The sequence below is a fragment of the Macrotis lagotis genome, chromosome X, assembly GCF_037893015.1.
Source record: "Macrotis lagotis isolate mMagLag1 chromosome X, bilby.v1.9.chrom.fasta, whole genome shotgun sequence".
Taxonomy (NCBI): Eukaryota; Metazoa; Chordata; class Mammalia; order Peramelemorphia; family Peramelidae; genus Macrotis; species Macrotis lagotis.
In genome coordinates, this window is record NC_133666.1 from 513,290,772 (window position 1) to 513,315,577 (window position 24,806).

The 24,806-nt window shown below is 34.6% G+C and overlaps 1 protein-coding gene across 3 annotated transcripts in view; it reads right to left on the minus strand.

Annotated features, from left to right (window-relative positions):
- KDM1B (lysine demethylase 1B) overlaps nucleotides 1-24,806 on the minus strand; it is a 51,788-nt gene that overhangs the window by 12,185 nt on the left and 14,797 nt on the right. Inside the window, exons 8-16 of one of the 3 annotated variants that reach the window (XM_074207150.1) lie at nucleotides 24,588-24,792; nucleotides 23,297-23,481; nucleotides 20,913-21,089; nucleotides 20,320-20,394; nucleotides 17,359-17,496; nucleotides 15,383-15,554; nucleotides 13,964-14,091; nucleotides 11,443-11,574; nucleotides 11,077-11,151 (exon numbers count right to left, since the gene is read on the minus strand). In XM_074207150.1, coding sequence (XP_074063251.1) covers nucleotides 11,077-11,151; nucleotides 11,443-11,574; nucleotides 13,964-14,091; nucleotides 15,383-15,554; nucleotides 17,359-17,496; nucleotides 20,320-20,394; nucleotides 20,913-21,089; nucleotides 23,297-23,481; nucleotides 24,588-24,792 — 1,287 coding nt within the window. The remainder of the gene's footprint in view (nucleotides 1-11,076; nucleotides 11,152-11,442; nucleotides 11,575-13,963; nucleotides 14,092-15,382; nucleotides 15,555-17,358; nucleotides 17,497-20,319; nucleotides 20,395-20,912; nucleotides 21,090-23,296; nucleotides 23,482-24,587; nucleotides 24,793-24,806) is intronic. The other 2 variants (XM_074207151.1, XM_074207152.1) reach the window with 2 other exon arrangements.

Consider the following 24,806-nt stretch of genomic DNA (forward strand, 5'->3'; position numbering starts at 1 on the left):
AAATTCCATTTAAAGTAACTGTGGACAATATAAAATATTTGGGAATTTATCTCCCAAGACAAATTCAGAAGCAATAAGAATAAAATTATAAGACACTTTTCATACAAAGTCATATCTAAACAACTGGAAAATATCATATACTGCTCATCAGAAGGCTGAGCTAATATAATAAAAATAACAATTCTACCTAAATTAAATTACTTATTCAATGCTTAGGAAATATTGTACTAGGTAATTCAGTACTAGGAAATATAATATCAAAATTCATTGGGAGGAACAAAAGGTCAAAAATGGAAAAAAAATGCAAAGGAAAGTGGCCTAGTCATACCAGATCTAAAGCTGTATTATAAAGCAGCAATAATCAAAATTGTCTGGTAATGGCTAAGAAAAAGAGAAGTTGTTGAGTGGAAAAAATTTAATAGCAAAAAATCCCAGTAGGGAATGACTATAGTAATCTATTATTTGATAAATCCAAAGACTCCAACTTCTGGGATAAGAACTCACTATTTAATAAAAACTGCTGGGGAAAATTAGAAAATAGTATAGCAAATAGAAAATAGTATAGCAAAAACTAGGCATAGACCAACATCTTACACCCTATACCAAGTGTGGGGAACATCAAACCCATAGGCCATACAAGGCCCATGAGATTATTTGGTCTGGTGCTGCCAAAGAAACCACAGCTGGAACTTGAAATTCAATAAATCTGGGAACTTTTTAGGAAGCAAATTAACTAAATGACCAAATATATCAAGCTAATTTTTAAGTTTGAGTGCTTGGAAGAAAAATGTTTCTCCACCCTGATCCTATACGAAGCTAAGATTGAAATGGAGGACACCACAAGCAAATTAGAAGAAAAAGGAATAGTCCTATCTGTCAGATCTATGAAGTGGGAAGGAGTTTGTGACCAAATAAGAGATAGAAAACATTAAAAATTGCAAAATGGATAATTTTGAAAAATATATTAAATGTAAAAGTTTTGCACAAATCAAATCAATGTAACCAAGATTATAAGGGAACACAGAAAACTGGGAAACAATTTTCATAGTTAGAGTTCTTAATATAAAGCTCATTTCTAAACTATATAGAGAACTAAGTCAAATTATAGGTCATTCTCCAATTGATAAATGGTCAAAGGATACGAACAGGCAATTTTCATATCTATAGACATATGAAAAATACTTCAAAATCATTGATTAGAGAAATATAAATTAAAAGAACTCTAAGATACTACTTCATACATATATTGGCTAAAATGACAAAAAAAGGGAAAATGATCAATGTTGGAGGGGATATGAGAAAATGAGATACAAATACATTATTGGTTGAGTTGTGAACTGATGCAACCATTCTGGAGAACAATTTAGAACTATGCCCTCAGGGCAATGGAACTGGGTATACCCTTGAATCCAGAAACACCATTACTAGGTCTATATCCCAAAGGGATTTAAAAGAAAGGAAAAGCACCCACATAAACAGAAATATTTATAGAAGCTCTTATTGTAGTGGAAACTACAGGATGCCCGTCAACTGGGGAATGGGTGAACAAGTTGTGGTACACAAATGTGATGGAGTAATGTTGTTCTATAAGAAAATACGAGCAATCAGATTTCTGAAAAGTCTGGAAAGACTTGCATGAACTGATGTGAAGTGAACAGAACCAGGAGAATATTGCACACATTAACAGCAACACTGTAAGATGATCAACTATGATGGATGTAACTCCTCTAAGCAATTCAGTGATCAAGGACAATCCTCAGAGACCTACTAATGCCACCCACATCCAGAGAAAAACTATGAAGTCTGCAGAGCAGAGCATATTTGGTTCACTTTCTAAAACTTTTCTTTCTTTTTTTCTTTCTTGTGGTCCCCCCCCTTAGTTCTAATTCTTCCTTTACAACATGACTAATACGGCAATATGTTAAATACAATTGTACACATATAATTTCTATCAAATTATTCACTGCCATGGGAAGGGAAGAAAGTGTGGGAGAAAAAATGTGAACTCAAAAGCTTGCAAAGGATGCACAGTTGAAAACTATCTTTGCATGTAACTGGAAAAAATAAAACAAAAGAAGGAAAAGTACAAATTACCCCATATAGGATGGAAAAGTGGTAGAGAAAGTGCTTTAAAAAAAGCCTAATATCTTGACTCTGGTCATATTTTTATTTTAGGTTTTTGCAAGGCAAATGGCATTAAGTGGCTTGCCCAAGGCCACACAGCTAGGTATCTGGTCATATTGTCTTGACAGCAGAAGAGTTTTCAGAATTAAGCAATTGACTCTCAAAAGGTAAAGAGGGCAAAGGAAAAATACACAAACATCACAGAAGCAATAAGCATGGATATAACTATTGACTGAAGATGTGACCACCTGAAATATGAACAGGATAGTATTTGCCTATAATTATTTACTGGATTGACAATGGGAAAGGCTTTATCCTATAAACTTTGGCTTGTATTTATTGACCTCCTAAAAAGAACAAAAAAATGCTTTTATGATAAAAGCCAGATATGCAGTTTTATGCAGTGTATCACTTAAGACCATATCCCTCCTTTAGGGAAGGAACAGGCACAGCAGACAGAGCATTCAATTTGAACAGCTGGGTTTGGATCTCAGCTCTGCCATTTAAATGTGAATTTTAGCAAATTATGCTACACTCTAGGTCCTCAGTGACTTCATCAGCAAAATGAGATAAATAGATGATCTCTAGGGTCCCTTCCTGCTCAAAATCTATGATTCTAAATTGTGCAATCTGAACTTAACTAGAAATTCCATTGGTAAAGGTTCCCCCATACTGCCATAAATTTACTGTGAAGGCAATTCACCTGGGGAAGAATAGGTACTATAAATGGTAATTCCTTTGCAGCCTATGATGTAATGAAAGCCAAAGGGGACAAAAAACTTATGCCAACCTCTTTGAATTTTTCCCTTATTATCTCAATCACATTCACTAGAGGGTCTACGTTTCTGTAACAGAGAGTCTAATAACTGATAAGTTTAAATAATCATTAATAAGTTTAAATGAGAACTGAGGTAGTCAATAAATCAAATCTCATAAAAATTAAATGAAAACATCCACTAACAGAAATTAGCCAGAATGTACAAGGGAAACAGGCTATTTCTCTTAACTGAATTTTCTAGTTAATTCAGAAACAACACTTGAGCAGTCTTGTAATTGTTTATAAATTTTAGTATCAGACATTCCACTTTTGTTGTTCAGACATTTTTTAGTCCTGTACAATTCTTTGTGACCCTACTTGGGGTTGGCAAAGATAATAGAATGGTTTGCCATTTCCTTCTCCAACTCATTTTAAAAGATGAAGAAGCGGAGGCAAACAGGATTAAGTGACTTGTCCAGGATCACATAGCTAATAAGTGTTTGCAGCTAGATCTAAATTCAAGAAAATAAGTCTTCCTGGCTCCAGGCTAGGCATTTGATCCACTGTACCACTGAGATGACCTCACACCAAACTTAGGAATTTTCAAACAATAGGAAGAACAACAGAAGAGAAAGATTCTCATTTCACTGTAGTACAGCATATAACGTAACATTTTTACTTCTGTCACAGTTCAGTGATGGTTATTTCTATTCAAAAGGCAGCCAGCCTTATTCATAGAAAGGATGACTAAGGGGCTCAAGGCATTCCTCTTTGCTTTTCAGTTTATTGGAGAGAAAAGTTTCTTTTGTTTTGTTTTTTAAAAATGAGAGAACTTCATTGTAAAAATAGTAACCAAAAAGGAACCGAAAAGGAATTCTGAGCTTGTGACAACATGACTCAAAGGAGAACAATGGAACACCTGAAGTCAAGTAACAGATATGGCTTGTCAAAAGGGTCCCTTTTGACAAGCCTTATCTGTTACTTGCCAGTAAGTGTTTGTCCTCCAAGGAATTATAATATGGAGCCATAGATTCTATGAGGTTAAGAGCATATCTAATACAAGAAAGAAACAAGTAGTAATGGTTGTTCAGTTCCAGATCAAAAGATGTTTACAGAGTTTCAGGGTGACCATAAAACAGAGGCTTGCTGCCCTCCTAGCCCATGTTCTACGAGAAAAACAGGTTTTCAAACCAAAAAAAAACTTTCCCAATTTCTGATAATTCTAATTATCAGAACTAATCCTGTCAAAAGTAATTGAGAGGGAGCACTGCAAAAGATTATGATTTCTCATGAAAGAAATAAAATCCTCAAGGCAATGGTTCTCAACAGAGTATCCTATTTTGTCATGTTTACCATGAAATTGTGGATGCTATGTCATTGTAAAAAAACCAAACTTATAAATTTAATATTAATTTTACTTATTCAGTATGCGTGGTGTGGGAAGAAAAGCAATAGATATTAAGAAGATATACTCAAAGGAGAAAAACCATATTCAGAAGGGAAATGATGGGTAGAGCACATTTTAAGTAAAGATCAGCAGGGGTCAACATCAAAAGGGATGTTGGAAAAAAGGAAACGGATGAGGAATTGTAGACATACACCCCAAGTCTGGCATAGAGATGTGATATAGAAACAATAGGGACCTATTGCCTGGCACAGTGGCAAAGTGCCAGACTTGGCATCAATAAGCCCCAAGTTCATATTCAGCTTCAATTAGCTGGGTGACCCTGGGCAAGTCACTTAATTTCCATCTATGTCAGTTTTCTTAATTGTAAAATAGTGATAATAATAGCACTCTCCTCCTAGGGTGCTATGTAAATGCTGGCTATTTAATTAAATAAATTTAATTAATCTGTCATAAGCACAGCAGCTAATAATTTCTCAGCCTGCTTTAAGGATTAAAGGCACATGTTCTAATGAGAGGATTTGCAGCTTATTCTCACCAACAAAGAAGCAGAAAAATTGTGTTTTTGAAGTTCAAGGACCTGGCTTTAAATCCTGACCACTATCTGAAACTGGTGAAAAATTAGGCAAATAACTTCACTCCTTTGGGTTTCATCATTTATAAAATGAGTCCCCAAACTGGCTGTAAAAGTTAGTTCACTGGGGGACCAGAAAGAATATTATGAGTTCTATTTCTATTTAACTTTTTCTAAAAAATAATAAAGTCTTTGTAATATTTACTATATTAACTGATATTGGCACCCTCATTCCATGCCATGTCATATATAGGATGTAAGATATCTTGAAGAAAGATTATGAATTCTATGAACAAAGTAACAGTGGTACCTCATAAATTCAATTTGTTTGCAAATTCCTTGCATAAATTCTTTAATTGCTATTTCCACTTATTCCAATTAGGTAATGTCCGTGGATTATCTGGTTTTAACCAAATTAACACTAACAAATGGACAAGTGACTTAAAAAGAATCCTTAGAAGAAACCTCATATTCTTAATATCATCACAAGAAAATTCCAAAGCTGACACCTCTGCTCCTATTAAGAACTCTACACCAGTCATATTACAAGGATCATTGATATCTTGAATCCAGACTTTTCAAAATTAATTAATTTTCAAAAATTAATTCAATTACATTGCTCTTCCCATTATTAATTTTAATGAGAGCAAAAAAAGTTTTATGCATTGACAAAATAAAAAATTTATTTAAAATATTTTTATATATCATGAGCTTCTATTTTGTGAATGTTTACATATAGCATTAATACAGTAGTACATGTATATAATTAACAAATACATACTGGAGTGTATATTCAATTTTTTTAAAGTGATGGATATGTGATTTTTAAAAAAGGTAGGGACACTATTAAACAAACACCTATGCACCTACTGACAAATGACGAACTTGGGAAGTGATTGTTTTAGTCTGAGGTGCACCCTAGATTTTAGGAGAGTTAATTTCAAAGGGTTCAGTGAGGATGTAGGAATGCATGGACTAAAATTCTACTGAGTAAATCAGCCCAATGAGAATAAGAAGCACTTGAGATTGAAATTCTGACCACAGAAAGAGAAACAGTTAACAATGAAGAAGAGGGCATTGTCTAGTGTCAGTCAACAATTATTTATTAAAACATGTTACCATGTACCAAGTACTATGTTAGGAGCTAGGAATACAAAGTCCAAAGTAAGGTCCCTGCCCACGAAGAGCTCACACTCTAAAAAGGAATATAACATGCAAACAATTACGCATACACATATACCAGATACATACAGTAAAAATGCATAACAAGCATAACAAGGAAAGCACTATGTGTGTGTGTGTGTGTGTGTGTGTGTGTGTCTGTCTGTCACAGTCAAGCCTGTAGTTTAGGAAAATAACTCTGGCACCTAACCAGAGCCTGGACTGTCCAGGGAAGTTGAGTAGACCTGCAATAGTGCAGACAAATGGGAATAATGGCCTGCACCAAGGTTGGAGTATGAGTCCAGTGAAAGCAATGTATACATGAGAGATTGGGATATCAAATGGGGGTGTAATACAAATCAATTGAGCAAGCATTTATTAAGTTTCTACTATGTTCCAAGCACTGTGCTTAACTTGAAGAATACAAAGACAAAATGAAAATCTTTTTTTTTTAGGTTTTTTCAAGGCAAATGGGGTTAAAGTGGCTTGCCCAAGGCCACACAGACAGGTAATTAAGTGTCTGAGACCGGAATTGAACCCAGGTACTCCTGACTCCAAGGCCGGTGCTTTATACACTGCATCACCTAGCCACCCCCAAAATGAAAACCTTAAAGTGCTTACAGTCAGCTGGAAAGTAATTTATCAACCAAACTAGGTCTTAATGAGGCCTATGGAAAAAAGATGTCAGCACCAGTAAGTCATGAGAAATTAATAACAAAAAAATGGCATGATCTTATAAAAATGTCAATAAGGCTGAAGCTCAGAATAAACCAAGTCTGGCAAAGAAATCAAAGGATGAACAAAAAAACACAAAACCAGCAAAAACTTTTTAAAGCTATGATGCAGGAAAAGATAAAAGACTTCATGGGACAGTTTCTTAGGGTACACTGGATTATAAAAATAGGTGGAGAAAAGGCTCAGTAACAACTGTTTCTCTTTCTGTAATAAAAAAAAAACACTTTATAAATATCCTATCTATCTTCATGACAACTCTGGGAGGTAGGTACTATTACTGACCACATTTTACAGATGAGAAAACTGAGGCAAACAGATTAAGTGACTTGCATATGTGAATGCCCTTTAGTCTGGAGACAAAAACAGAACAAAAATGGCTAACAGATTGTTGATAAGTATGAATTTAGTAACATCCATGATAAGGAAGAAGAGGTACTGTTACATATAGAAAACTGGCCTCTGAATCAGAAGATCTGGATTCAAGCCCTGCCTTGATTCATCCTGATTATTTGATCACTTATGCTCTCTGTACCACCTACACAAATCACTTATTCTCTCTGTACCACCAGAAGACTCTTTAAAACTACAAATTTCAAGAAAATGCAAACCTGAATTAGTCAATCAAAAGGTATTTATTAAAAACTTACTATATTCCAGTCAATATCTAAGGCACTAGAAATACAGAGATAAAAATGAAACAGTACCTGCTCTCAAGGAGCTTACATTCTACAAGGAAAGAAAAACAATTATATATAGGTAGGTACAAAACAGATACAAAATACTGGGAGGGATCAGAATGTGCTGGGGAAGGGGGTGATCAAAGAAGACCTCATGGAAAAGACAGAATCTGAATTTAATCTTAGAAAACTACAGATTCTAAACAGAGCTGAGTAGTTAGGGCACCTACAGATAAAATTACTTCACTGGGAGCCCCCACACCAAGGAAATTATAGGGACAGTCCAAAATAAGGGTACAAAAAGGTGAACTCTTAGCTCCCCTACATGAATTTATGTCCTCAGATTCAGATGAAATACATCCCAAGGTAGTAGGTTTGATATTGTTCATCAGCCAGTCACCAACCTCTGAAAGGCCTTTGAGAAAGCAAAAGGCAAAACAAATTTGAAGAAGGGCAAACATTGTCCCGGTTTTTTAAAAAATGGAAGGGAATGAAGTCTTTAAACTATAGGTCAATAAGACTGAACAGATTCTTGGCAAAACTTAGGATCTGGAAGCAGTGATCACAAAGAGTTAGTATAGCTGCTGGAAGAAAAAGCAACGCCAAATTTATCTTCTTCCCTTTATAACAAGAATACTTGACTGATAATTCAGAGCCATAGCAGTAGATATGACATCTAAAAAGTTTGAGAGACATAATTTCTGGATAATTAGGCAACTTATTAATGATGCTAGCATTTTAATAAAAGTCATTGGCACTCTCAAATGCCAAAGACAATCATGACAGTAGGTTCATGACTTAAACGCCTTTGGAAGAGGTGGCAATCAACTCTAACTGGTTAACAATTAATGAGAGAATGAATAGTACAATGAGGGGTTGGGACCTATTCTAGTACATTTTGATTATGTCATTTATTTCTAAGTTACTCCCAGCCTCCAACATTCTGGTCAAAGAAGAAACCTAAGCTAGTTGGATGGAAAAAAAATACCCAGATTGAGAAGAATGCTAATCCTAGCTTCCATCAGCCCTGTCCTTGAAAGACTGGACAAGGAAGTATGACAGGAAAAAAAAATTAGGTTTCCCCAATTTTAATAACTATTATGATGAGAAATAATTATTTATTTCATAGTTTACCTAGCTTTAAGTAAAACATCTGACAATCTTTCATGATATTCTTAGGGAAAGGATAGAAATATCCAACTAACCAACAATGTTGTTAGCTAGTTCAGGGTTTGGTTACAAGTAATTATTAATGGTTCAATGTCAACTTGGAAGGCAGTCACAAGAAGGATGTTCTCTGTGCTTGGCCTTGTAGCATTTTTATCAGTAACCTGGACAAAGGCATAGATGCCATTCAATAATTGATTATCAAACAGCTACTTTTTATGCACCAGACATTGCTCTTGGTATTGGGGATAAAAGGCAAAACTAAAATAGTTCCTGATCTCAAGGAAGTTACATTGTACAACAGCTGGTATACTTATGCAATTGGTAAACGTTACAAAGGTAAGAGGGGCTGCCGACTGGCTAGAGAATAGAAAGGAGCCAAAATGGTCTTGGAGGGATGGAATTCTGGGTCAATTCAAATAAGATGAAAATTATTTAGTTTTCAGATATCAATTGTGAAAGGACAAGATGAGAACACATAGCTCTATGTAGGTGTTTGAAAAATATCTGGAGATTTTAGCAGATTGTGAGCTTAGTTTTAAAAAAATAGTTCTGATCAAAGGCTTCATTTTTAAAAAGTATAGAATCTAGGATTAGGGAGTGCATGGTGTCCCATTTTATCTTCTCCTTGTTAGACCATCGTGGCCCAATTTTAGTACTGTGACCCATTTTGAGCACCAGGAAGTGGTGAAGGACCCCAAGATCATATCCTAAGAGAACTGAACAAAATAGAGATATTTTGCTTGAAGAAACAACTTGGAGGAAGCAGGTTAAGGAGGGGGAGGGGAATATAATTGCTGGCTTCATATATTGGAGAGGCTGTTACATGACTCATTCTGCTTAGCTTTGGGGGTGGGGTAGAATTGTAGATATAAAACCTGAAAGTTACAGAGAAGCAAATTTAGGATCAATGTCAATGAAAAGTTCCTAATAATCAGAGCTATATCAAAATGAAACGAGGTGCTTTATGAGGTAGTGCTATCTTCTCAATAGAGGAAGATCTTCAGACAAGGGTGAATGAGTGTTAAATATTCTAATTTGGGTGTATATATATTGGACTAGTTGGCATCTGAAACCAGTTATCCAATTTAAAAGGACAAACAGTTGCCAGGTCCTAGGACTGGGAGATGAAAAGTCAAAAGAAAAATGTCCTAGTAGGTCCTCACGGCTTAAGGGGAGGGAGACAATAACTTTTCTACAATATGCTTAATTAATGTGAATACATACAATAATTGTAGTAGGACAGCAAGAATAACAACTAGGAAGATCAGAGGATTACAAAAAGAGATGGCATCTGAACTAAATCCAGAAGGAAGCAAAGGAATTTAAGAAACAGAGCTGAGAAGGAAATGCATTATAGGGACAGATAGAAAAGATATTGGGAGTTTTCATGACAAAGTGCAATTTGCTATTACAACAAGTTGACTCTTTCTTGGGTAATTGAGGACTTTTTCAGGGTGATCATTATTCTCATCTTTTTTTTTTATTTTTGCAAGGCAGTGGGGTTAAGTGACTTGCCCAAGGCCACACTGCTAGGTAATTATTAAGTGTCTGAGACCGGATTTGAACCCAGGTACTCCTGATTCCAGGGCCAGTGCTTTATCCACTGTATCATCTAGCTGCCCCAGGGTGATCATTCTTAAAATGATCTGAACTATGACACCAAGTATTGAAGACTGTGCAAAGGACTGGACTAAATCTGCATTGCACTGAGTCTAGGATATATTTCAGAAATTATTTTCTACACTAAATTCGTGATAGCAGCTTGTTGTCTTTTTGATGCTTTCATCAAAATGTGCAATGTAGCCCCCCAAAAGTCCTGAAGACTCCAGTTATCTGGAATGTAAAACAAAAGCCATTAAAAATAACTATCATGTAAATGGACATCTCTAAGGTCTAGACATAGATCCAGTCACTTTGGAATGCAATCTGTAGTTAATCAAGAAAAAGACATTCACAGCAGCACTACTTAAAACAGCAAAAAAAGTTAGAAATGAATTTTAAGCCCAACAAGAGGGCTTAAACGCATATGAATGAAATGGAGTAAGTATTATTATGCTATAATGAATGACGAATGTGAAATGCCTAAAGAACATGATGATTCATAAAAAAGTAATACACAATTAAGCAAAGAAAAGGAAACCAATAACATGAACTACAGGAATGAACACAATTTTAAATCTGAGGTCTGGACCTCATATTCATCAGCATGAGTAATTTTGTAATTTCCCCATATGGAAACACTGTTATTAGTTTATTAAAATTATTATTCACCTTCCCTTTCTTTCACCAAATAGTAAATTACTAATGTATAAGGCTGCAGAGACTTTTCCTCACAATCTCTCATGTTGTTTTAACTTGTTTAAGCTTATTGGGTTTTTATATATTGCCACAAAAATAGTATAAGAAAAACTGTGTCCTAAAAAACCCCTCTGTAATGGTCAAGAAAAACAAAATGAAGTGATGCATTAGTTACCTTTTGTGCTGTCCAAACTGTACCATCTATGGTGGTGACTTGGACATCCTCCCCAGAATAGTCAATGGTCCGAACCTAATCAAAAGAAACAATGATACAAACAAATCACTGGGCTCTGAGAAAAGCAAGGCTTTTTTAAAAAATGAATTCCAATCACTTTAGAGTAATTGCAGTTACCTTATTAGTAAGGATAATAATATTAGCCATAGTCCTAACAGAATATAAAGAAAAGCATGCTAAACAATATTCACATGCAGGCACTGTGAAAACAATTATGTTCTCTCTCAGCTCCCACTGTCTAAACTCCATCTGCTTTGGAGACAAATTAAATTCACCTCAAAGTGATCTACTTTTGCCAATACTAACTGGAAATTTAAGTCGAATGTCCAGTCCTTCAGCCAACTTCTCAATTATTACTGAATACCCTGGAGTCAGAAGTGTGTGATCACCAGCAAACTGAGCAAAGAACTCATTGTGGTCCCACGAGCGAGCAGAAACCTGTGGGATGTAAGTGAAACAATTAATACATGCAATTTTATGAGCCAATGTAGCCACAGCTGGGAAGTCCTGAAAGCAATTCATGATGAGGAATCAGATGCAAAGCAACACGTCTATCAAGATAACATATAGACTAACAAAAAAGTAGATAGGGAAGGTTACAAGCCTATAATTATTTCTGCATCTTTGATATTCTTCTGAAACTCTGAGTTTTTATTTTTAAGGTCAAAGATTAAATAAGAATATGATAACATTCATAAGATATAGTCAAGTCATGAAACACATCCACTTCATTTGTGAACTTAAATGATGTGGAAAAAAAAAATCAGTCCAAACTAGCTTTGGTCTTTTCAGAGTTTGATCCTAGATCTACAGAACTTCTTCCTGGGTAAATGGTGTTTTAAAGAGCTAATCTGAATCAAGAGAAACTCAAAAACAAAATATATCTAGTCTTTGGCTCAAATTCACATTCAACTCTGAAAAGATCAAAATAAATGTGAAGTTGCAAGGTGAAATGATCTAAATCACAACATTTAAAATGAGCAGAAGGAGAAAAAAATAAAGCTAATAAAGTAAAGTTCATGAATAGGGTAGGAAATAAGGTAGGTGACATCTTAGATCTATTCCAAGAGTCATGATTCCATAAGAGCAAAATGAGTCATTAATGGAACTGATACGTTGATAATTTTAGCATTGCAACTCTAAGTCATAGCAACAAGTTCAACTAAAACATATATTTTTAAAACACTTTGCCTAAGAATTCAATGAAGGTAAATTTGAAAGAGATATTACAGAAGAGATCAATATAAGGCTGCAGCTTGGTATAATGGAAAGAACAATGCTGGCCTTGGGAGTCAGGTACATGAACTCAAATCCCAGCTCTGAAACTCAATGTGACAATAAGTTACATTCCTCTCTATAAAATGGAAATGAAAATCAACCTGTACTATCTAAACCTTAAAGTTCATTTTCTTTGTCACATGTAATATAGATGAGAATAAATAATAGCATATATAAGTATGTATAAACATGCACCTATACAAATAATCTTTGTGTGTATACATACATACATACAGACAGACAGACAGACTTATGTAGGGGATAGGTGGCCAGCCTTAAGATTCTTGAAGACCTGGCTGGACTCAAGTCCAGTCTTTGACAGGCCCAAGTGAACATGGACAAATCACTTATCCTTTCAAAACAAGAAAACACTCTCTAACTTTAGCTTAGCAAGAAGTTGTCAATGAGTAGTGGTAAAAAAATTCTGAATACCTAGTGTTCTTCATACCAATGAAATAACAGGTCAAGGTTAAAACACATAAATATATTAATAAATGTGATTAAATGAATATACAGATATATGTGAAATGCATGTACATATACGAAAACTTTGGCTAATGTCCTAAAACAAGTGAACTTTAATAAAATAAATTATAGTTGTAATTTTATGTATATAGTTATATTTATACTTGTACTAAAAATTAGGACCATTTGCTTTTTAAATTCATAACTCTTAGCTTTATTATAATCACTAGAGGAACTCAATAAGATTTCTTATGGCTCTGTTTTGCTATGGAGGTACAGACTACAATTCATCATACTATCTCATTTCTAGTTTGAATTTCCGAAATATAAATATATATGAACTGGGTACATCTTATTTTTCCCTCCAGAATTTCAGTCCTAAACTAACAAATTGTTCTCCTTTACAACAGAACCATAACAGACCTTAATGAATATATTTGCTAATATTTTCTATTTGATCTTGAACTAGCTTGGTGTGCTATGGATAGAGTGCTAGACCTGGAAAAAGTTTAAATCTAGCCACAAACCTATGTGACTTTATTTTGGTCACATAACCTTGTTTTTCCTTAGTTTCCTCATTTGTAAAATGAGCTGGAGAATGAAATGACAAACCACTCCAATATCTTTGTCAGGAAGACCCCAGATAGGGTCACAAAGAGTCAGACACAACTAAAAATGTCTGAACAACAAAAAAAAAATTGTTCTTGAATTCATGGTGATTCAATTTTATAAAAAGGAATATCTACTATTTTTTCTTGGGGGGGGGGTAAGAAGGGAAAGGTCCAGGCCTATGATTTCTTTGGATGTAGGAAGTCCTAAATGAATAGTTAAACTACTTCTACCTAAGTAAACTACTACTACTGCTGCTGCTGCTGCTGCTACTACTACTACTACTACTACTACTACTACTACTACTACTACTACTACTACTACTACTACTACTACAAAATGAAATCTTGGGAAGTTGCCTGTATTATTTAAATTGTTTGTTGGAGTAGAGACCTGACCCCATTTGCTCCTGACTCAGGGACTCTCAATTCAACATTCCACATTGCTTCTGATTTTGTAAACCAACCAAACCTACCTGATTAAGGTTGCTGCCACAGGCATATTCCAAATTGCTAAGATGGAACTGGAGCACTTGCTCCTCTAGCTCATTGAACTGAATGCCAGATTCCTGAATAAAGGCCTTGTAGATTTCTTGGATCTTTTCTGTAAAAAGAGATACCAAGGCATAAGAACTTTTAAATTTTATTATTCAACTCCTCAGGTTCCCTCCTGCCTGAACTAAGGAACATTTAATTTTGCAAAAGAGAAAAAACTGGGTATTCTTTAGAAAGTACACATGTAACAAATTTTCATTTCCTGAGAAGGAAAAGATAAATCTTTTTTTAAATTGTTTTTTATTTATTTAAATATTTCCCAATTACATGTAAAAAACTTTTTAAAAACAATTTTTTTAAAAAGCTTTGAGTTCCAGATTCTCTTTCCCTTCCCACATCTTCAGAAAGCAAGCACTCTGGTTTCAATTATACATATGAGCTTATGTGATGCATTATGTCCATATCAGCAATGTGGCAAAAGAAAACAAAATAAAAGAAAAATAAAAGAAAGTAGAAAAAAGTATGCTTCAATTTGCACTCCAGAGTTCATAGTTCTCTCTCTAGAAGACAGGATTTTTCATCATGGGTCTTTTGAAATTGTTGTGGATCACTATACTGATAGAGCTAAGTCTTTCAGGGTAGATCATCCTTACAATACTGTATATAAAATTCTCCTGGTTCTGCTTACTTCACTTTACATTAACTCCCAGGTCTTTCTGACACCCTTTCTCATTTCTTATAACACAACAGTATTCCATCACAATATTATGCCACAATTTATTCAAACATTCCTCAATTTATGATGAGGTATCTCCTCAATTTCCAATTCTTAACCCATCACAAAAAGAACTGTTATTAATATAATTTGTACATATAGGTTGTGTTCCCTTGTCTCTTTTAGATGCAGAGCTGTAGAGCTGTTAATGGGTCAAAGGGTATATGCATAGTTTTACAATCCTTTAGACATAGTTCTAAATTGTTCTCCAGAATAGTTGGAGAAATTCAAAACTTCACTAACAGTACATTAGTGCACCTATTTTTCCATATCCTCTCCAGCATTTATCATCTTCCTTTTCTATCACATTAGATAACTTCTGGGTATTTTGAAAGTTCAAGAACAGATAATTTAAAAAAAAAACATTTCTATGAACTCTACTGGATATTCAAAGACAAAAATGAAAACTGCCCACCCTTAAGGAGTTTGCATTCCATTCAGGAAAACAACTTCTGAACAAATCAATAAATATAAAATATATGGTTATTTATAGATATAAAGAAATAAAAGTTACAAACTCTTGAATAAATCTATTATTTTTCAATAGCATTTATACATCATTTTCAAAGAGATTCAAGCCTGCTATTTAAGAAGTGAATATTGAGAAGACCCATCTCCCTCTTACCTCCTAGAGGAACATCTTGTAACTGAGTTTTATCTTTCCTCCATTCAGAAACAACATCCAAAATTGCATTAAAGTGGAAGTCCATGCGCTTATCAATAGTAGGGTCAGTGATTCTTCCACTTTCCTGAATCAAGTCACATCTTTCTCCAAGTTTGTGCATTTGGAAGCCAAGCTTCAAAACAATGAGAATGAAAAAAAAATGGACATTTTTTCTTGGATAAAAACTTATCTTCTTAAATCATTCCAAAACAAATAAAAAAAATTCTAATATCTGAATACTTTATGTAACAAATTAAAAGATCCCATAGTTCATGGCTTCTATTTAGAAATGCTAAGACTCTGTTAAGACTTGTTTAAATTTTTTATTTTATAAAACTAAAAATCACAAATCATATTTTTGTTTTTCTTGCAAAGAAATGGGGTTAAGTGACTTGGTCACACAGCTATGTAATTATTAAGTGTCTGAGGCCAAATCTGAACTCAAGTCCTCCTGACTCCAGGGCCAGTGCTCTAACCACCAAGCAACTGAATTGCCCAAATATCATACTCTCAAACAAATTACAGCTAAATGGTATTATTTACTGAGAGGGTTCAAAAAGAATATAAAAACAACATATTAGAGAAATATGGTAAATTGTATAATGGAAAGAGGATAGCCTGAGAATCAAGAGAACTGGTCCTAGATTTGGTTCTACCACTAACTGATTAACCACTGACAAGTCATTTAATCCCTCCAGGCTCGTATTTTCTTCATCTGTAAAATGAGGAGGCTGAACTAGATAGGGCCCCTTTCAGTGACTCTATGATTCTGTAAAAAAATTTTTTAAATAACATTAGGGTCACAGTACAGCATCACACTTCCTATGACCCTTTGGTACTCACACTGACATCATGCTTTAGGATTTACAAAGTGCTTTCTGTATAAAATAGCATTTGATCCTTATAACAAACCTGTGTTGATGTTGTTTACTCCTGAATTCACAGAATAAAGAAACAAGCTTGAGATAGCTAGGAAATGTCTAAGGTGAGCTGCAAACCAAGATTTTCCAGGCTCTTAAGTTCAATGCTCTTATCACTATACTATGCTTTTTGATATATATTTATAGATGTTAAATCAATTTTCTATCACCTATCTTCGCATTCTTTCTCCCCCCCAAATATTCTCTCCCTCTCTCTCATCCCTCCTTTTTATTTATACAAAAATACACATTGATGCTCAAAGCAAGCAGCCAAATACAAAAGGAGAAATTATTCTTTATAACGCTTCACAAAAATTGGGGGGTAAGCCTTAAAAATATATTAAAGACCTTGAAAAATTAAAAGTTCTTCTGATGCTGAGTGAGATGAGCAGAACCAGACAAACACTGTCTACCCTAACAGCAACATGGAGGTGATGATCAACCTTGATGGACTCACTCTTTCCATCAGTGCAACAATCAGGGACAATTTGGGGCTGTCTGAAATGGGGAATACTATCTGTATCCAGAGAAAGAACTGTGGAGTTTGAACAAAAACCAAGGACTATTACCTTTAATTTAGAAAAAACCTGATATCTTATTGTCTGATCCTGCTAATCTCTTACACTTTATGTTTCTTCCTTAAGAATATGATTTCTCTCTCATCACATTCAATTTGGATCAATAAATCATGAAAACAATGTAAAGACTGACAAATTGCCTTCTGTGGGGGATGGGGAGGGAAGTAAGATTAGGGGAAAATTGTAAATCTGTAAAACTCAAAATAAATAAAATCTTTAAGTTAAAAAAAGAAAAATTAAAAGTTCTTTTAGGTTCATTCACTTAGAACATTACAAATACTCCTTTTTTTTTTAAATACTAGAAGGGAAAAAAAACCAAACTATTTCAGTAATCAAAGATTGCTTCTACATAATGGAAAATAAAGTCATATATACACAAGATTCCTGAAACTACTATTCTTTCCCTTAGTTAAAGTATAGCTCTCTTAGAGAAACCCACTTGCTCACACATTAGGGCTATAGGGTTGTTTATACAGCCATTGACAATCTGAGCTCCTCTTCCAACTGTGACTCCTTTAAAGGATTTGTCATCCCAAACTCGTCCACCAATCCTGTCTTTGGCTTCTAGGACAATCACCTGCAGAGACACAATTAAGGTAGCAAAAAAATGATGATATATCACTATTGCTACAGCTTGTCCCTTTCCTTTATTTCCCCAGTTCCCAAATCCATCTCCTACACTGTATATGGATACAGGTAAATAAGTTCAATAATGTTACTCGTTATTCAGCCATTTGTTGTCTTTGGGTAAAGGACTTGAAAAAGAAAGAAATCTCACCAAGTTAAAAAAAATCCTGTATCTAACCCTGAATAAACCAAAAAGCTTGGAAGAAATCAGTCAACTACTCATTGTTTCAGTTTTTTCCCCTTCTATATCCCTTTTCAATTTAAATCCTAGGCATAATATGAAGGTTGTCTAGAGGAAAAATCAAACAAATTTCAAGGGCCTCTCAAAACACTACTTTCAACTTTCTCAAAATTTATCTACCTTAAGAAATTAATATTTCTAAATAGTTTTTTTTTATTATACGGATATAATAAGGGTGGCTGACATTTGCAATGCCTTCAAAAATTTACATTTATCAGACCATTGCTCCAAAAGCTTCCACTGGGGAGAAAGCTGTGTCTAGACTATGTCTAGGATTTCACATTAGATTTTTTATTGTGATGATTAACTGACATCAGCACATTTTTCACATTAGGGCTTCCCATTTTCTATTGAGCAACAAGGACTTTTTATTAGGTTTTCTTTCCTTTAAGGACTCCAATCCCAGGTCTTTGAGTGGTTCCTAAACTGCTCAGGACCACCCACACTACTAAAATGATTAAAAAGTTTATTGCTTCCTCTTTAGGGGTTCTTACCCCAAGATTCAGGAACCACTTAAAAAAACTTAACTATATTTCACTATAACTGGTATTTGTAATCTTGTTTATTTTTTGTTATATTCATTTAAAAACCTTATTCTGAGAAAGGGATGCACAAGCTTTACTAGACTGCCAAAGGGGTCCAATACACACAAAAAAGTTAAGAATCTCTACTCAACAGACAGATCTGTTCTATGAAATATTTTTCCTCATAACTAGAATGAGTTCTTATTTGAACATATTTTGTACTTATCCCTAAATACAACTTGAGAAAATAACAAAAATCTTTCAGAATGAGTATCTCTAAGCCCATATCCTAATATTTTTTCCCAAGGAATGGACAATTCTTATTGCTTCACCTTTTCTGTTCACCATAAAAACCACTTCTAGTCTCCTGAGCTCTACCCTGATAATTAGGGGCACAGACATCACTCAGGTATTTATCATATCTACTTCATATAGATCCCTTTAAAGTCATTACTCCAGATAATTATGAACAACATGGACTTAAAAAGGTTGTCTCCTCAACCTTTCAGTTTGTTTAGATGTGTCCTCCTTAAATATATGCAGGTCTGAGTAAATAAGGAAATCATTCATTTGCACAACAATTTTTTTAAAAGAAACATACTGAATTTTCTGTGCCAACTACAACATGCTTTAAAGAATGGCATTCAGTTAAACCAAGAAAATGTCTCCTAGCCACATTGTGTTTTTTTCTTTTAATCTCAAAAGAAATAAAAAAAAATGTAAGGAAATAAATCTTTCAATCTGAGAAGGTTCTTTAGGCAAGAAATAAAAAAATCAAAGAAAAATGTTTCTCTTAAAGTTGAGTGCTCTTTAGAAGAAGTCTTTCAAACAGACATTTATTATATGCCACTTTGTGTAAATCACAGTGCTAGCTAGTTGTGCTGAGATCTACCCTTGTGGGGTTTATAGTCTAAAATATGATTAATGTATAGACAGGAGAGAACTTATAATACAAAATATGCCAGAAGTGAAATAAGGAGTTGCAAATCAAAGAGTTATGGAAGATTAAAGGGGAAAACATTGTTACTGACTGGGGAGGAGATAGAGACTAGTAAAATTTTTTTAAGAAGATGGTGTTTGTGTGGTATATGTATGTCATGGAACACTATTGTTCTATTAGAAACCAGGAGAGATGGGAATTCAGGGAAACCTGGAGGGATTTGCATGAACTGATGCTGAGTGAGATGAGCAGAACCAGAAAAACACTGTACACCCTAACAGCAACATGGGGGCAATGATCAACCTTGATGGACTTGCTCATTCCATCAGTGAAGCAATCAGGGACAATTTTGGGCTGTCTGCAAAGGAGAATACCATCTGTATCCACATAAAGAGCTGTGGAGTTTGAACAAAGTTCAAGGACTATTCCCTTTAATTTAGAAAAAAACAGATATCTTATTATCTGATCTTGTTATATCTTATACTTTTTGTTTCTTCCTTAAGGATATGATTTCTCTCTCATCACACTCAATTTGGATCAATGTACAACATGAAAACAAAGTAAAGACTGACAGATTGCTTTCTGTGGGGGGGGGGAAGTAAGATTGGGGAAAAATTATAATACTCAAAACTCAAATAAAATCTTTAATAAGAAGATGGTGTTTGATTTGGGTTTTTAAAGATGGGTAAAAATTTAAAAAGTGAAAGGAGAAAGAGTAAATTACAAGGATAGGAAACAGTAAAGGAAAAAGCAGAGAGATCAACTAGAACTGAATTTTTCCCAATTTTCAGCCCAATGCTCTAACCAAAATGGCATAATACTTCTAAAAGTATATCTTCAAAATTATGACTTTCCATTTCTCATAAACCTTGCTTTGATAATTAAATCCTGATAATTAAATCCACCTTTTATATCAGGTCTGTTATGGGACTAAGCAGCTGTCAATACTGTGAATTTTTACATTCTCATAAGAGAAGGAAGTAAATTTCCAAATGCTCTTAGAAAAAAACAGTCAAAAGGCTACCTTATCCTCCAGATATTTCCAGTGTTGTATTTGGTTTTCCTTACCTTAATTCCAAAATTGTGCAACTGCCTAGCAGCTGCTAATCCTGATGGACCAGCCCCAACAATGATAACTGATTTCTTAAAAAAAAAAAAAAAAAGACAAAAAAATTTTTTAAAATTACACACAGATTGAAAATATTCACTGCTACACAATTCATTCACCTCCATCTTATGGAATTTATCACAAATCTATTTTCCTTTTGCAAATCTTCTTAAAATTTTCTCCTTCCTTTACTCTCCCCCATTTATATAAATGGTTTTGGAAAATGATGCTCATCATTTCTTTCTTTGAAGGGATTTTTCATTCCATGTTTCTTTGTAGTAGACATATTTAACTTTTCTCCTAGATCCAAGTGACCTATCAGTGTCACTATTAGTAATGTTTATCATAATAATAATGTAATATAATAATAATGATGATAATTTTTCACTGCTTTAACAAAGATTCTCTCATTAGATTCTCTAAAGAACCCTATAAAGCAGGATTATAATCTTTTTTTTTGGATTATAATCTTATTATCCCCATTTGACAGATGAAGAAACTGAACTTTAGAGCGGTTAAGTGACTATCATTGTTGTAAACTATTGTTACTTACATTGTGGTATTCTTTTGGGAGAAGATGATGGTCAGGACCAACAGACAAAACCCCAGTATTGATCAGACCTTTTCTCGTCATAAAATAAAGTATCCTCTCTGCTTCCTGAACACATCTAATGCGCACAAGGCCTCGGACAATAATGTGATGAGTGCATTTCTGAGGAGTAAGTGCTTCCTGTGTTTTGGAAACAAAATAAAACTGTTGAAGCAGTTAATTATTTCATGGTAGTGATTACCCATTGGTTATCAGATAGTCAATAAGAATAAACAGATTTCCCAGTGGAGAAATATTGGAGTTTGTATTTTATCATAAAGAATTTCTGAACTCTCATAATTCTTTTCCTCCCCAAAAAATGATCCTCTAAGTGGTATAGGGTCTAACAGCATATTCCCTGAACTATTTAGATCTTTAAAAATATTACTGACTATCTGTAGGAGGAGCATTTAAACTTGTGCCCATGTGATTGAGAAACAGAAACACATTTGTGGAATATAATGATAAGTCAAAAAATAACCACCAATGAGAATCCAAAAAAAAAGATGAATGCGGAGAGGATATACTTGGTCACTGTCATGCTTCCTCCTTCTTCATCATTTGATAGATTATATGGTCCCTTCAAAATTCTATAGACAAATGAGAGGTAAGATGGCATGGTGTGTTAGAAGAGTGACCTCGGAAGGAAGACCTATATAGAGTCAACACAGAATGCAATGCATTCTTGTATGTGACCTTCAAGCAGGTCACAATCTCACAGTGTCTCTTAATAATTCCTTCGAACTTTCTTTTGTTTCTCTTTTTTCTTCATCACTCCACCTTCCCAGTCTCCTCTGATGACAGACCATGAACAAATACAAGAGGAAGGGTAGAAAGTGTGTTAAATTGTATGGAAAGATGTGCAAAATAGCCTTCGTATTGGTTATAGAAGAAAGGTAAAAAGTATATCATTAGAAAATTGTGTTGAGCAAGTTTTTAAAATATTTAAAAGTCTTCAGCATTGGGGGCAGCTAGGTGGCGCAGTGGATAGAGCACTGGCCTTGGAGTCAGGAGTACCTGGGTTCAAACCCGGTCTCAAGACACTTAATAATTACCTAGCTGTGTGGCCTCGGGCAAGCCGCTTAACCCCATTTGCCTTGCAAAAACCTAAAAATAAAATAAAATAAAATAAATAATTTTTTTGAACCCAGGTACTCCTGACTCCAAGGCCGGTGCTCTATCCACTGCGCCACCTAGCCACCCCAGTCTTCAGCATTTTTAAATCATCATCATTATTGCAAGACATTTCTATTATGTGCTACTGGGAAGGAACAATATAATCTCCTTACTCAAAACAAACAGCCAGTCTGAAAAAGTTCAGAACATTTTCAAGAGATTTTTCTTTCATAATGAATTGAGATAGCCAAAACCGAACATGTATATTGAATCTAAATGCCCAAAAGCAAGGGGAGAAAAAGGGTAGGTATTTTAATAGACAATCAAATAGTAATTTAAGTCATTTAAGAATTTTTTTAAAAAGGTAGGATTCAATTGACAATGAACATCTATCTATATAATACCTATATCATACCTACATAAAAACACATGCATGAACATAAATGATGAAAGGATCTAACATAAAATAAATTTTAATGCTCATTAATTTTTTTCCCATAAATTGTATAAATTCATAAATGGTTAATATTGGTCACTTAAATATTGGACAAGAACTGTAGACAATTCTATATTGTATAAAGAACTTAAATTAGTGTACATGCAGTCTAACAACCACAACTTAACTGTATTATACTGATCATTTCTGAAGTCACTTGAGTGGTCAAAAGACTTTCCAATAGGACCATAGGAGTTCTTACTTATGATTACATTTAGGAGTAGAAAAATCTGACAAAGCTAAGAATTCCAGTCTTTTAAAAAGTTTTGCAGCCTTCTTATGAGATTTTCTCAGTTTTATAGATCAACAAACCGATGCCCCAGAAGTTATCCAGTCTTGGGGTGGCTAGGTGGTACGGCCCTGGAGTCAGAGGAGGACCTGAGTTCAAATCTAGCGTCAAACACCTAGCTGAATGTGACCTTGGCCAAGTCACTTAACCCCATTACCTTAAATAAATAAAATTAGGAAAAAAAAATTTTTTTTTTTTTAAAAAGGACCCCAATCAAGCTTTCCTCTTAGGGAATCCAAAGGTCCATGTTGAGATAGCATCAACTTCACCCACACACCCACATACCCCCTACACATGTAATAAGTAAGCTCATATATGTACAAATATATTTAAGTAAGTTTATGTATATATCTACATGAACATGTGTATCATTTGTATATGTATGCATAATATGCACATTTATATGTATATGTGTTCTGACTGTACAATAATACCAATCTGGCTTACTTTGCAATTCGTATACCACAGAGCAAGGATGAGGTTTCTTAAAGCCAAATACATGGTGGGATCCCGTGAGTATTCTGGGAACTCATAGAGCTCATCCAGTTCCATTACGTCTGGCCTCACACAGAGAGCTTTTCCACATTCATTGGGCTGGTAGAAAGGCTGGAAATACGGATTCATTCCAGGAACTATGAAAAGTCAAACCAAAAGTCAGTCTCACATCTCATAAACAACAAGTGGTTTCAATCAATCATCAAGCACCTACTAGGTGTCAGATACTGTTATAGGCAATGGAGATACAAAAAAAGTAAAAACAATTTGAGCCCTAGAGAAATGTACATTCTATCAAAGGGGACAAGTTATGGGTATAAAATAGAAACAAGGTAATTTAAAGGGGAAAGGAAAGTAGCATCTGGGGGAATCAGGAAAGGCTTCATAAAGAAGGTGGCACTCAAACTGAATCTTCTCCCTCTCCCCTCCAATACAACAAATATTAAGTACCTACATAGAAGGGGCACTGTGCCAAGTGCTATGGATACAAGAGCAAGAGTCATGGACCTCAAGAAGCTCACTTTCTATTAGTAAGTTCTTCCTGCCTCCGCTTAGGATCATAGAATGGAATTCAGGCCATCTCCAGCTCCTTCATTTTATAACCAAAGAAAACAAGGTTGAGTTGAATCTAGAAGAAAACTGGAAATTCTAAAGTGGAAGGGAAGGAGTATACTGCAGGAATTATCTATGTATTTTTATTGTATTGTATTATCTATGTTTTATCGTATTTTATTAATTATTTTCTAATTACATTTTAATCTAATTTGGACTTCATATAGGAGTGTTACGGGGATCTGTTTGACACCACTAACTTAACAGATCATATAAAATCTATGTTTCATTAGCCAGGAAGCTAGCAGTTTCATAGGAAATGGATTTTTTTCCTCCTTTTTAATTTCTTTCAACTGAAAACAATTCCCCCTCCCCCAAATGACTTATCCCAATGTCAAGATCTAAGAATATTATACACAAAACTACCCAGATCATTCCCCAAAACCATTTAGAGGTGTTTGAGGATTTTTTTCCCTCAACAACTATAATGGGCCATCATAAGAAAGCTTTACTAAGTTCATGAGGGACATGATTGTCAAATCATGAATAATCAAATTCAAACAGTGACATGCATCATATCAATCTTGTTCCAGTTAAAAATGATATCTTTAAATATTCCTGATTGTTTTGTTTCCAAGAGAAGAGGGGAGGAAATAGAGGAGAGCATGCTGGCCTAGGGAACACTTCTTACCAAACTTACTTGGAAGGGCCTTGCAGTGCTCCGCCTTCTCAGGGCTGGCTTCATTGGGAACTCGATTGGTACTGGTGCAGGAGGGACTCATGCCCACACAGTCAGGATAATAGGCAGATAGCAAAGGGGCAGCCACACTATCTTTCAGAAAGGGAGGAAGGATAAGCATGGAATACCACCAGTGATTAGACACTTCAGCGACTCTCTGAAGTAGAAATG